This window comes from Taudactylus pleione, unplaced genomic scaffold, assembly GCF_031769625.1.
Source record: "Taudactylus pleione unplaced genomic scaffold, aTauple2 ptg001084l, whole genome shotgun sequence".
NCBI classification, from domain to species: domain Eukaryota; kingdom Metazoa; phylum Chordata; class Amphibia; order Anura; family Myobatrachidae; genus Taudactylus; species Taudactylus pleione.
Window position 1 is genome coordinate 2,440,913 of NW_028285485.1, and position 15,376 is coordinate 2,456,288.

At 46.4% G+C, this 15,376-nt stretch overlaps 1 protein-coding gene across 1 annotated transcript in view; it reads right to left on the reverse strand.

Annotated features, from left to right (window-relative positions):
* The window catches only part of MAEA (macrophage erythroblast attacher, E3 ubiquitin ligase), a 93,835-nt gene extending 81,492 nt beyond the window's left edge, over window positions 1-12,343 (reverse strand). The window contains exon 1 of the mRNA XM_088461641.1: window positions 11,925-12,343. Within this exon, the coding sequence (XP_088317767.1) occupies window positions 11,925-11,993 (69 nt within the window). The 5' untranslated portion in view covers window positions 11,994-12,343. The remainder of the gene's footprint in view (window positions 1-11,924) is intronic.
* Between the last annotated feature and the right edge of the window lie 3,033 nt (window positions 12,344-15,376).

A 15,376-nucleotide genomic window follows, 5' to 3' on the forward strand; every position in this document is an offset into this window, starting at 1 on the left:
AGGGCGCCGGAGCTAGAGAGGGCAATCTTGTGTGCGCGCCCGAAAAGGGGGCGTGGTTATGAAAAGGGGGCGTGGTTATGAAAAGGGGGCGTGTCTATAAGACGCGTCCCCTTTTCGTCATACTTGGGGGCGTGCCCGGCGCTTACGGACATGCCGGGCAGCCCCCAAGCGCTGCAGGAAAGGAGAATAGATGTCGGGCGCATGCGCCCGGCGTCTATTCTCCGGCGGTGACCGGGTCACCGCATGTTTGTCCACCCGCGGGACACTGCGTCCCGCGGGTGAGAACGGCTCCCGCAGGCTGTTAGGGCAGGGCGCTTTTTGCCCTCCTCCTGGAGGGCAGGGTGCTTTTTGCCCTCCAGAAGGAGGGCAGGGCGCTGCGCCCCGCTAAAACAGCCTAGCGGGAACGCTATATATTGATTTCAGGCAAACTTTCCATCTTCCTATCCGTAGGACCCTTCAAGGAAGTAACTGTAGGAAAAGGCAAAGTAGCGCTTTTAATTAAACGAGTAACGTGAATCCACCGCAGGGGGGCGTTTCCCATTTTGCACAATGAGCCACAGGAAAAGGGTAACATGAGGTCAGACATTTTTGTAGATGAAACCTCTTACCAGGCGATTGCCAGGCTGTAGCCATGTGTTCAGCTAGTTGATCTGATAGAGGGAATTCTGTTGAAGTCACTTTCTGTTGTCTAAACAGAGGACGCTTGGATTAAGGAGCTGGCTCGTCATCTTCTATGAGTAAGATGGATCTAACAGCTCGCACCAAGGCAGGAATATTAATCTTTGACCGACTCTCATCCTCCTCCAGAGGGGAGTCAGTGTTAGAGAGATCAGCATCTTCTACCTTCATCGGATGATACCTCAGAATCTGAGACTTGCGTGGACTGTGATAACACAGTACGCTTAGGGGGCTTACTGGGTAGGGGCTTCTCACCTTGCAAAATGGTTTGAAAGGCATTAGATGTAGCCACCAGACTCTGCACCGAGTTAGAGAGTACGTCTACCCATGGTGGGGGTACATGAGGTACCTGTAACATCTGAACCTGTTGTGGCAACCCCAAAGGGGGAATTACGGCCTGCTGTGATAACCCCATAGGGGGGATAACAGCCGGATCTGCTGGGCGGTCCGCAATAGTAGCCAGTACCCGAGAAGAGGAAGCCCAGGGGGGCTCTTGTACAGGCACTGGGTGGTCTGATGGGCCTGGTGGAGTAGAACACTTAATACATAACCCATCTTGTATCAAATCCTCCTCATTTAAGCCTGCAGCACATAATTTGCATGATAGCAGTATGGGTGCAGATGCCTGCTTGTTACCCTTGCCTTTCCTAGACATAGCTGCAGATGATACAATCCGGATGATGCAAATTTTGCATGCCATGTTTTCTAGTGCTGCAGACAATGTTTTCATGGATGATGCCAATTTTGCATGCCATGTTTTCAAGAAATAGCACATTTTCCTTCATAGGTTTAGAATTGTGAAAAACTTTCATTGCTTTGGCTGTGGATACTGTTTAGAGGAATCTTTCCTACATGACATAATATTATATGGGTGTGTCTAAGACACAAGCAATTTAGCAAAAGTGTTAAATACATATTTTCGCCTCATAGATTACTACGCATATACATATTTTTTTCCCAAAGGACACACATGGGTCTAGTAGGGAGCTACTGACCCCCTTCTTAATGCATTTTTAATAAAAGTTATATTTTATCACATTTACTTATATTTTCTTTAAAGAGTGCCCCCAAAAAAGGTTTCTTCTTATCCTCCCACCTCTTTGGGAGGAACCCTCTGACTATGCATTCAGCTACTACCTTAGGGTGCTCCACCAACACAATTATATTATATATCTAAACCAAAAATTATTGGATGTTGGTTCTACATAAGTTGCTATATGAGACGATTTTCTGAATAAAAGGGTCTTGAGCAAAATCAATCCACCCCCCATATAATAGCTGAAGGGTATTATGACACACAATATGGCACTGGGTATAATGCAACCACTGTGTATGTAGGATTCTAGTAGGAATGCAATATACTAGTCCTGTATTATGCTTGGGTAAGCTGCAGGAGCACACAGCCCAAATATGGCACAGTGCAACGAACAACTGTATGTGACAACCCTCACAAATACTTAGTTCTATAGATGGGAGACACAGAAAAACCCCTGAATACACCTGTATGTTAGGGCAAAGTCAGAAAAAAAAAAGATATAAGCTCACGGTAGATGATAGAAACAGACAGGCAGCGCAAGCATAAGTCACATACAATGCAGAAATGCAAACTGGCACTACAATCAACTACACAGACAGTGTCTGGTAGGCTATAGCGCTACATACGCTGACTCCAGGGAGAGGTATGTAGGAGGACCGGACTCGGCTTATCCCTGAGAGAGCTGTGGCTGTGCCTGAAGAAAATAGCCGCCGGATACCTCAGAGGGGGCGTGGTCAGAGGAGGAGAGCAGCTCAGGGAAGCGAGACCTCAGATGAATGGCGTCCTGAGCTGAGGGGAGGGGCCGCTTTAATGGGGAAAGCTGATCTGCCCATGCTGATTGTTTACCCACCAAGACGCTATATTCCCACTCCATATGTACCCTGGTGGACTAGTGGATCACGATGGACGGAGCTTGTGTCCACACTCAGCGCCTCTGGTCTGTCACCCCTGAGACCGGAGGTATGGCTACCAATCACCACTAGAGATGACCCTCCTTACCTGTCCCCTTCCGTCCAGGTTGCAGTCTGGGTCTGTCCACGGAGCCGGCTAGCGAAGACCCGCCAAAATCCCCAGCCGAAACTGGCGTTGCGAAGCCCGGAGGGGTGACGTAGCAGTAGCGCGGACGTCCTGTGGACAGTCTGCTGCTGCGCGCTCACAGGAAAATATATAATAAACAAATCATAAAAAGAAAAGCTATTTGGGCTGCCTAAGCATAATGATGACTCGACTCCGGCCAGGCACCGACGAAACTGAGGTGTCTCAGAGGCGGGGTATATGGGGGATGGTCCACTGCATCAAGGGAGCTAAAGCTTTAACTGCATGGTGTCCGGTGTCCTCATCCACCAACTAAACCCCAAGTGGAGCCCTATGAACCCTAAAGAAGAAATGGTATTAACTGGTCTGGATCATCAATAACGCCATATGTGAAATTTTGTAAGGATATCCCTCACTATAAAGTAGTTATGTAGATCCAAAGGACAATGTGCCAGTAAGTGTAATAGCTTAGGTCCTGATTCACTACCATACGCGAATACGCACAGAATCTGCGAATGTTTCGCGCTGCGCATGCGTACGCACTGCAATGCGCAAACCGGCCGCTGCGATGGGGACTGCGACTGCAGCAGCTACGAAGCCCCATTGCAGAGTGATTGACAAGAAGTGCCATTTGTGGGTGGTAACGCAGTCGTGCCAGCGTGTTCGCACGCCGTTGCAGGGGTGAGCACAAATTAGCCACTACGATGCCATACGCAGTCTGAGGTCTCATAGCGTGCGTGGACGCTGGCAATTTCTGAGTAAGGAAAGGGCATAGCTTGTGCAAGTGTGCGTATGGGTCCGATGTTACGCACTTAATATTCCTGATTATTTTGCTATGTTGCTAAAGTATACGGATGTGAGTAAGGGAAAGTGGGCGTCCTTATGTTAGGCTGCAATCGCAATGCGAATGCAATCATTTGCATATCAGCGCTGATATTAGCAACTGCGTTGCGTGCGTATTAGCAGAATAGCGATTCTTGCTGAATCAGGCCCTAGTTCAATGTGATTTAGCTATATATCGTGAAATGAAATTAAAAAACAAGGGCAAAAGAAACCAACCAAGTACAAAACCACCTACAATTACATCGCCCAAAACCAGAAGATATTAGGAATAGCTGAAATGTAATTAATTATCTCTGAAAGGCTTAACAGACAATCCAACGTGTGTATTTACCCCTAATGAAATAGGTTCCGTTAAATGCACACAACATATTTAATACAGGTTGAGTCTCCAATATCCAAAATGCTTGGGACCAGGGGTATTTTGGATAACGGAATATTCCGTATTTTGGAATGTTTGCATATCATAATGAAATATCTTGGGAATGGGACCCAAATATACCACTGAATGCATTTATGTGTTTTATACACACAGCCTGAAGGTAATTTTATACAATATTTTCTATAATTGTGTGGCTCAAGCAAAGTATGTGTACAGAAATTAAATTCATTTATGTTTCATATACACCTTATACACACAGCCTGAAGGTAATTTTATACAATATTTTTGATAATTTGTGCCTTAGACAAAGTTTGTGTACATTGGGCCTGATTCAGAGCACTCGTAAGCGGCCGCTCGTTCGCTCCGAGCGATGTTTGCCCAACTGCGCATGCGTACGGATCGTAATACGCATGCGTGAACCAGTCAGTGCGGCCGAAAATCATTTGTTCGCTAAATAGCGAATGCCTGCTATTTTGAGTGACAGAATGAGGCGTATGTGGGTGGTAACAGGGGAAGGTGCTTGAAAACGGGGAGTGGAGATCCGAACGCAGGCGTGCTTAAAGGTCAAAACGGGCGTTTTAAGGGTGTGCATAATTAACAAAGCAGCGTCATTGACCACGTCACTGGGTTATTTTATAGCCAGAACTGCTCGCAAGATTGTGGTAGCAAAAACAAACCCCAAGAATAGCGAGCAGTTCATACGCTGTTCGATGTACTCGATTAATCTAATAAATAGCGGACATGACGTAGGATGCGAGCGGCGAGGGGGCGTATTTTTTAAAAAAACGACCGCAAGTTTTGTTCGCTCGTTCAGACATAGAGGCGTGAACAGACCGCAAAGAGCGAACGGTTCATTTGAATAGCCACCCCCTTTTTCTGAACGAGCGAGCGCTAATTGCGACCGGCTCTGAATCAGGCCCCTTGTACCTTCAAAAGCTTTCATTATCTTAGTCATGCCAAGGTAATTCCGTATTTTGGAATATTTGGATATTTATTTATTTATTATATAGCGCACACATATTCCGCAGCGCTTTACAGAGAATAGTTGGCCATTCACATCAGTCCCTGCCCCGGTGGAGCTTACAATCTATATTCCCTATCACATGCGCACACACTAGGGTTAATTTTTTAATACACCTACCAGTATATTTTTGGAGTGTGGGAGGAAACCGGAGCACCTGGTGGAAACCCACGCAAGCACAGGGAGCATATACAAACTCCACACAGTTCCGGGCCGTGATGGGAATCGAACCCACAACCTCAGTTCTGTTAGGCAGTAAAGCTAACCATTACACCGTCTGTGGATATGGGAGACTCAACCTGTAATTGCATTCTGCCATTTGAATGAGGTGTTCTACATACATATATATATATATATATATATATATATATATTTCCAGTTCTACAGCCCTGGTAAGTGACTGGCATTTATCATCTGTAATATATTGTGTAGCTTTTAAGGAATATTACAATGACCTGAAATGCAAGGAGCCAGCCACACACTGCAATTTGCTTAGAATCCAGTCTTTATTTCAGCATGTCGGGATGTACAGAACAAGTGCCTTGATCTGCCTTGTCTGCGCAGTGGCTATCCCCTTGTATTCCCCGGATCCTAGCATGGCTTCCATTCCGCACATAGAGCAACACAGCGACATGAGGGAGTTTGGTACAAGTTTACTTGGCAAGAACCAAACATGTTTAATTTTGTGGAGTGCGTAATTGTAATGAGGGAATGGTGCATATAAGAGGGGGACCCCTTTCTGTGCGGTCGGGAAGAGGTCCACCTCCATTCCACAAAATTAAGAGAAAGGTGGTTGAACTTTTGATGGGACCTTTACACTTCTGAGCAGGGCCCTTCTCCGGATTTCTCAGTCTCGCCAAACATCTAGGCGCACTAATAGATTGCAGAGATGACTCCCAAGAGCAGGTGTGCAGGTTGATAAGTGCGGGGCGGACCAAGACACCAGGGCCATCTCTTCCATTGGGTTTGTTGGGCAGTTGCCCAAGAGCCCAAAGCTTGTAGGGGCCTGCCAACCTGCCCCCCCTGCAGCCGCGGCCAGTTGGTAAATTTGTGATATTTTTATAAGCTGGCCGCCGGTGCACTGTATTCTGATCTAACCTCCCCCACCCCATCCCCCCCGGTGACGAGTACTCAGTCCCAGTTTCACTTTATCCGCTGGCTTCAGACCAGTCAGACAGAGTCTCTCTGCATGTGTGGGAGGTCTGATTGGCATGCAGGAGGGTTTAATTTTATTGACCATTTAAATTTGTTTCCCGTGAATGGGTGGGTAGGGGCCCCAGTGCATTGCTTTGCCCAGGGCCCACACTGCTGTTAAGACAACCCTGCAAGACACTGAACAGTGTGTCCAGTTTGCCAGCTACAGCAATATTTAAAGCAAGCGGTGTAAGTGTACACCAACAGCTAGTGAGGAGGGTATTGGCTAGTTCTAGCTAAGGAACGATGGCAGTTTACTAAACATTCGGTAAATGGTATGTTTTGGAGATCATGGCGACATAACTCCCAGAGGGGGGGGGGGGGATGAGAAGAACCAAAACTGTGTTGTGGTGACGAAAAGGCTTTGGGACCATCAATATCTTGGTGTAGGGTCCACAGAGGTCTAGTTACAACCCAGGATTACGTGTCCCATTTACTAACACTGCAAATGTTTAATTATAATGATTCAGCGGCAACAGCTTCCGGGCGGGCTTGACCATAAAATGTAAAGCAGCATTAATATTGATGGTGACAAGTCACATCTGGTCTTATTTATTCTCTTACTTTGTACTATAATGGACTATTTATTACATTTGTCTCTTATATAACAGACATGCCCCTCCACACCCACTCTGATTTGGAAAAACCCATGGTTTTCCCCCCAGTGATGCATCACAGCGTTTGCACAACCCTGGACCTTGCATGTGGCTGAATTTTGGAGCATGTTGGGATGAGTAAGGGGGGTCAGTTCATATTGGGGCTGTTTTTCATTCTTGATATTAAGGGCAATGTGCGGACCTTTGGAGGCCCAGCCTTTGAAGTAAGTCAGGTCGCTCATCACTTAATCAGATTGATCAAAAGAACTTCCGATAGACTAACCCGCCAGATCACTAGTGGCTGGAGGAAGCCCACATAAACAGCCATGAACGTTGTGATCAACAGAATTTGGTACGCAGCGTTCACGGGAGTAAAAAATAAAAACTGTACAAAGTCTGGGACGCCTGGTACATGCACAGTAAGAGCAATCCTCCTGGAGCTGTATAACCTTACTCCTGCTATTTTCCAGCAGTGACCTGAACTTCACTAAACTAAAACGGTGGGGGGGGAGATGGAGAATTCAAATGTCTTCACCGGAATTTCTGCTCACACCCGCCTGAGGTGGAGAGCACAAATGTGTGACAAGTCCTGGTTTTGGGCACCCAAACTGCTGTTTGGGTGACCTAATAGCAGGACTTTAGATGGGTTAAGCCGCTTTATGCGCCTAAACCCTGTCTCTTTGGGCACGACATGCGCGATAAAGCATTAGTGCCCAAAAACAACTGAATATCACCCTCCAATCCCATCACTTTAGATGGAAGATAGGGCGCGATAAAGCAATGGACTCGCCCCCAAACACTGTAACTTTTAACTACACAACTCTTACGATTAACTTGGTACTGAGAAAAAATTCCCCTCCAAGCTCCCCATTGTGTTCCCGACACTCCCCCCTCCCCCTGTCTCCCAGTGCCCCCTTTCTAACAACAGCGGTATCTGTAATGCTGGGTACACGCTACCACCAACCTAACGATTGGTAAGAGTATACACACCAATTCTCCGCCCGATGTGTCAGGCCTGACATCACAACTGGGGGGGGGGGGGCATTTAAGTTTGCCCGCCCAGTTGAGCCGTCACTCACCGCCGGGTCCCTGCAGCATGTGTACGGGCGGTTGGCAGGTTGGCCGTACACACCAGCAGATGAAACGATATATCTGCAAAATATACCTTCATCTGCAGTGCTGCACAACGGATCAGATATGCCTATGAACGTCATCATTCACAGACAGTGTTCACTCTAGCTCCGGCGCGAGGCAGGGCGCCGGAGCTAGAGAGGGCATGTTCGTGCGCGCGACCGAGAAAGGGGCGTGGTCATCGAAAAGGGGGCATGTCTATAAGACGCATCCCCTGTTCGTCACTCTTGGGGGCTTGCCCGGCACTTACGGACACGCCGGGCAGCCCCCAAGCCCTGCAGACAGGGAGAATACATGCCGGGCGCATGCGCCTGGCGTCTATTCTCCGGCAGTGACCGGGTCACCGCACATTTCTTCACCCGCAGGACACTGCGACCCGCGGGTGAAGACAGTTCCCGCAGGCTGTGAGGGCAGGGCGCTTTTTGCCCTCCTTCTGGAGGGCAGGGCGCTTTTTGCCTTCCAGAAAGAGGGCAGGGCGCCGCGCCCCGCTAAAACAGCCTAGCGGGAACGCTACAGACATATCCGATGTACACACCGGCGATGCACTATAGATATATCGCCCGTTCAATTTATCCATCAGTGTATACCCTACTTAACTCCTAAACTTTAACCCCAAACATTTTCTTAGTAACTTTACTGTGTGATCACATGACACCCTCTTTAATCTGCATAGTAATCTGCTTTCTATTCTGCTCAATTATCAAGACCTGGCAGTAAGTTATCTAGTGATATGAATAATGTTATGCTTACCCCAAACTCACTCACAATGAGTGACTTTGGACTTGGTGTAGAACCATCATACCCTGCCAGCAATGACAGAACACGAGAGCTGTAGAAATGCTGTTTATGATATGATTTCCTAAACGTAAACTCCTGTCACAGTGTGTTATTGCACACGTGTGTAATTCCGCTGCCTGTACAGCTGGTGAGCGGTCACGGATGCAGCAGAACATTGCTCCATCAGCAGCCTCTAGCATCACTTCCTATAAGCTTGCTCTCAGCACACAGGAAGCTCGGCTGTCAGCGTAACACTCCTCAAGTATGCTGAGTCCTGGCAGGACCTGCTGCCTGGATATGGCCTAATGCACTGTTCATTCTCCCCCACTATCTGTATGATATAGATGCCTGTGTACGTTCAAGTCAAATACTCTACCGAGAACAACGGCTAGTAAAGAGAACCTATAGATGTCTAATCATGGAACATGCAGAAGAAAACACAAAAGACCTGAGAGACGTCCAATCTAATCAGAGTGGTGGGGACATAGAGCCTGCGGAAACATTTCACTGCAACATGTTCCAAGGTGGCGCCAACCCCTATACCAGTGATTTTCAACCTTTTTAAACTCGCGGCACGCCGAAAAACATTTTAAAATTACCAAGGCACACCATCAGTCCCCCACGTAGAAAAACACATAAATTGGCCCACACAGAATAGGAGTAGCAGCATTTTATAGCAAAGACCTCCCACTATAGATATCATACCCCATCATAATAGGAGTAGCAGCATTTTATAGCAGAGACCTCCCACTATAGATATCATTCCCCATCATAATAGGAGTAGCAGCATTTTATAGCAGAGACCTCCCACTATAGATATCATTCCCCATCATAATAGGAGCCGCAGCATTTTATAGCAGAGACCTCCCACTATAACCATCATACCCCATCATAATGGGAGGTCTATGCTATAAAATGCTGCTACTCCTACTATAGATATCATTCCCCATCATAATTGGAGTAGCAGCATTTTATAGCAGAGACCTCCCACTATAACCAACATATCCCATCATAAAAGGAGTAGCAACAGTTTACAGGACAGACCTCCCACTATAGACATCATACCCCATCAGAATAGGAGTAGCAGAATTTTTTTATTGGAGAGCTCCCCCTATAGACATCATAACCCATCATAATAGGAGTAGCAGCATTTATATGGGAGACCTCCCCCTATAGACATCATACCCCATCAGAATAGGAGTAGCAGCATTTATATGGGAGACCTCCCCCTATAGACATCATACCCCATCAAAATAGGAGTAGTAGCATTTATATGGGAGACCTCCCCCTATAGACATCATACCCCATCAGAATAGGAGTAGCAGAAATTTTTATTGGAGATCTCCCCCTATAGACATCATAATAGGAGTAGCAGCATTTATATGGGAGACCTCCCACTATAGACATCATACCCCCATCAGAATAGGAGTAGCAGCATTTATATGGGAGACCTCCCCCTTAAGACATCTTACCCCATCTGAATAGGAGTAACAGGATTTTTTATTGGAGACCTCCCACTATAGACATTATACCCATCAGAATAGGAGTAACAGCAGTTTATATGGGGGCCCTCCCCCTATAGAAATCATACCCCATAATAGGAGTAGCAGCATTTATGAGACCTCCCACTATAGACATCATACCCCCATCAGAATAGGAGTAGTAGCATTTATATGGGAGACCTCCCACTGTAGACATCATACCCCATCAGAATAGGAGTAGCAGAAATTTTTATTGGCGATCTCCCCCTATAGACATCATACCCATCACAATAGGAGTAACAGCAGTTTATATGGGGGCCCTCCCCCTATAGAAATCATACCCCATCAGAATAGGAGTAGTAGCATTTATATGGGAGACCTCCCCTATAGACATCATACCCCCATCAGAATAGGAGTAGCAGCATTTATATGGGAGACCTCCCCTATAGACATCATACCCCCATCATAATAGGAGTAGCAGCATTTATATGGGAGACCTCCCACTATAGACATCATACCCCCATCAGAATAGGAGTACTAGCATTTATATGGGAGACCTCCCCCTATAGACATCATACCCCCATCAGAATAGGAGTACTAGCATTTATATGGGAGACCTCCCCCTATAGACATCATACCCCCATCAGAATAGGAGTAGCAGCATTTATATGGGAGACCTCCCACTATAGACATCATACCCCCATCAGAATAGGAGTACTAGCATTTATATGGGAGACCTCCCCCTATAGACATCATACCCCCATCAGAATAGGAGTACCAGCATTTATATGGGAGACCTCCCCCTTAAGACATCTTACCCCATCAGAATAGGAGTAACAGCATTTTTTATTGGAGACCTCCCACTATAGACATTATACCCATCAGAATAGGAGTAGCAGCAGTTTATATGGGGGCCCTCCCCCTATAGAAATCATACCCCATAATAGGAGTAGTAGCATTTATATGGGAGACCTCCCCTATAGACATCATACCCCCATCAGAATAGGAGTAGCAGCATTTATATGGGAGACCTCCCCTATAGACATCATACCCCCATCATAATAGGAGTAGCAGCATTTATATGGGAGACCTCCCACTATAGACATCATACCCCCATCAGAATAGGAGTACTAGCATTTATATGGGAGACCTCCCCCTATAGACATCATACCCCCATCAGAATAGGAGTACTAGCATTTATATGGGAGACCTCCCCCTATAGACATCATACCCCCATCAGAATAGGAGTAGCAGCATTTATATGGGAGACCTCCCACTATAGACATCATACCCCCATCAGAATAGGAGTACTAGCATTTATATGGGAGACCTCCCCCTATAGACATCATACCCCCATCAGAATAGGAGTAGCAGCATTTATATGGGAGACCTCCCCCTTAAGACATCTTACCCCATCAGAATAGGAGTAACAGCATTTTTTATTGGAGACCTCCCACTATAGACATTATACCCATCAGAATAGGAGTAGCAGCAGTTTATATGGGGGCCCTCCCCCTATAGAAATCATACCCCATAATAGGAGTAGCAGCATTTATATGAGAGACCTCCCACTATAGACATCATACCCCATCAGAATAGGGGTAGCAGCAGTTTACAGGGCAGACTTGCCACTACATAATATATATCTATAACACTGCAAGCTAGTGTGACAGATGTCCCTGTGCCCCCACCTTTGCCCAGGGACTGGTACACATGAGGGGCACTGCTATATTCCCTGGACCGTGTGACACACCTTTAAAGTTGGGTACTCCTGAACCTTCAGAGCCATTGAGAGCTGAGCAGCTGATTCCTGGACCGCCATCTTGGATACAGAGGGGGGAGGGGTACACAACACTAGCTGGAAGCTACATGCCCACTGTCCTGGGCATGATGGGTAATACTGCCATCCAGGAGTAGGGCAGAGCAATAGTTATAAAATAAATAATAGTAATCGTAGAACAAAAAAAAGAAAATCAGGGCGGGCGCAGGAGGGAGAAGACCCAACTGACAGCTCAGCAGCAAAACAATTAATGCCCAGACTGCTCCCTGGCTCAGCTCGTCCCACTCTCAGACCCGCCTATCAATTCTTGATCGACATTATCCGCCGCCAATCGATGCCTCGCACACCACGCCGCGGTCCAATCGAGGCTGCAGTGGCTTTTGACACTCCGCTGTGAAACCACAGGTAACCTAGTGACGTAACAATGAAAGAGGGAGGTGAGACAAAAAGGGGCGGCTGAGCCAATGGCTGTCTCTAGATCCCTGTAGAGGAATTTCCCACAGCCAATAGGCAGCGCCGGATAGCAAAGTGATACGCCTACTGCCTGGCTGCTTGGGCGGCTCTAGCCGTTATGTTGACAGTTGGGGAAACGAATGGGGTAGACGGAGCGGTGTGTGGCAGCGTGTCTGCTCCAATAGGGAAGCTCTTCTTTTTTTTTTTATGAGTGACGGTATAATGTCAGAAAGACAAGTGGGCGGGTGAAAAAGTAAAAAATGATCCTCCTGACAGCCCAATGTTATTATTATAAGTGTTATTCTATTATTTAGGTCAAATCCAATATATTGTGTGGCAGCATTTTATTTCATTGGAAGGGAGGAGTAATATTAATGTCACACTGAATGCATTATGAATAGTATAGCCTGGGAATTGGGCTTTTTTGTTAGCAGAACAAAGTTATACTTCAGATTAAATATATATATATATATATATTCTGCATTAATGGGGTGCCTAACCCTAAATCTCCCTCCCCCTAGCCTAATCCTAACCTCTATGGGGAATGCCTAACCCTAAATTTCCCCCGGGAGCCCCTAACCTAAACCCCCCGCGGCTGTCCGCACCCGGCGCCCGGCATCACTTTGATCGAGATGCCGGCGCCCGGCATCACTTTGATCGGGATGCTGGGCGCCGGTCTCCCATTATAGGTAAAATGACTGGCGTCTAGATTTAGACGCCTGTCATTTAACCCTCGCCGGGATTAAGTAGTCGGGAAGCCGGCTGTCTGCATTGCGACAGCCGGCTTTCTGAACGTAATACCATATTTTCTGGCTTATACAAAGTAAATATATAATTGATAATACAATATAACTAAGAATACTTAACATGTCAGATCTTCATAATTAAAGGGTAATGTTTAAAACTATACCTAATTCGCAGCCATACTTTTGCTGTTACAGTCACATAAGACTGGCAATAATGGATCGGAATCATACCACAAAAATGCTTTATTTTCACAAAATAACTTTTTTTTTTTTATCAAGTGCAGCCCTAAGTCCAATGGGGCCTATTCATTATTGGGGACCAGGTAGCCACCCTTTAATGAGGTATGCCACTCGCAGCGAGATGCGGCGGTGGATAACGAACTACAACATTGCTCCAGCGTGGGGACAGTTGCTCCGAGAAGCAGCTGTCCCCGCGATCCCTATCACTGCAGTGATACTTAGTTCATGCAAGCGCACGGCCACGGGTCTCGCAGTTTGGAGGCGGCGGAGGGATCTGCTACAGATCCCTCTTCACAAACCCCGGACCTCCATCCCATAGGAAGAATGCGATGGCGTTGGTTCCCACAAGCAAACTCCTAAAACTTTCAGTTGTCAGAGTTTGCTGAATACTAGGCAGCCTATAATAAGGAATGGGAATTAGCCCCAAAATCTAGATGTCATCCCGATATTTATTGTGGCAGCACGTATGATGAAGTGGTTAGCATTAGTACCTCACAGCACTGAGGTCAGTTCCCCGTTATGGACCATCAGTGTGGAGTTTGTATGTTCTGCTCCAGTTACCTCCCACAATCTAAAAACACACTGGTAGTTTAATTGGCTGCTGACAAAAAATTGACCAAGTATGTGTGCCAATGTGATACGGCAGGGGTAGGCAACTTGCGGAACTTCAGCTGCTGTGGAACTACACACCCCAGCATGCCTTGCCACAGTTTTGCTGTTAGCGAATGCTAAAATGTGCATGGAATGCTGGAATGTGTAGTTTCACAGCAGCTTCCTACCCCTGCGATAGAAAATATGGATTGTAAGCACCGCTGGGTCAGGGATTAATCGGAATGACTGACATGTTCTCTGTAAAGCACTGCGGTGTATGTATGCATTATACAAATAATTGTTAATAAATAAAGACTTAGGGCTATATTCAATTAGGTGCGAAAAGTCAGTTTCTGCGGAAAAGTATCGCCGGTGACGTCATTTCGCCAGGCGAAAAATTATCCCCATATTCAATTCCAAATACTTTTCGCCGGTGCGGAAAGTCAATGCATTGGAATAGGCGAAAAAGATTTGCCTATGAAAGCTGTCGAAAAAAGTGCAGAATTGGGGTTTTGGGGTGCAGCATTGCAGGAACCACCCTGCACCCTTGGGACAGCCCCGCAAAGGTAAACTGTGTAAAAAAAAAAAAACTTTAAAAAAATACTTAAGAACACCCCAAAAAATTACTTTGAAAAAGAGGGCGAAAAAGTACAAAGTTGGGGGACAAACTTAAAAACTAGCCAAATAAGACTCCAGGGGGGTCCCCAAGTATGCCCCAGGTGTTTTTAAAATTGCAGGTGTTTGCAGCAGGTGGATTTTTTACGTTTTTTTTTTAAACTTCACTTTAGCAACTTTAAAATATGCTAAAACCCATTTTCGTGTACCCAAATTAGCTGGGACTATTTATTTTCTGCAAAAAAAAATGCGAAATGCTATTCTTCACCACTTCTGCAAAGACGCTAATTAGCAGCTATTGAGAGCATTAAAGTACCCCAAATACCTTCAGCAGGCCTATTCGGGGCTATTTAGAGTGATCCCCAATGTCAGTGCATCTTTTGAGGGGTGTCAGACTGATTTCCCCAAATCTGACAGGACTTTTCACCAGGTCCGAATTTGCCGGGTCCCGTTTTCGCCGATTTCTAATTGAATTCCAGGATAAGTGGGGACGTGCACGATACTTTTTTGCATGGAAAGCCAGTGATGTCAGCGAAAAGTCCGGCATGCGAAAAGTAGGGGACTTTTCGTACCTAATTAAATATAGCCCTTAATAAGTAAATACATTTACTGCCAATCAACAAAAACGCCAAGAAACAAACACAACAAAAGTACAGGAGCAGGCAAGGGAGACGTGTCCCATGCGGGACACATTAGTGGCCGACGATGGGACAGTGTGTTTGTTCCCTGCACCGGTCAGGAAACAGACGAGACTTCCGCGATGAACCAATCGCGGCCTGC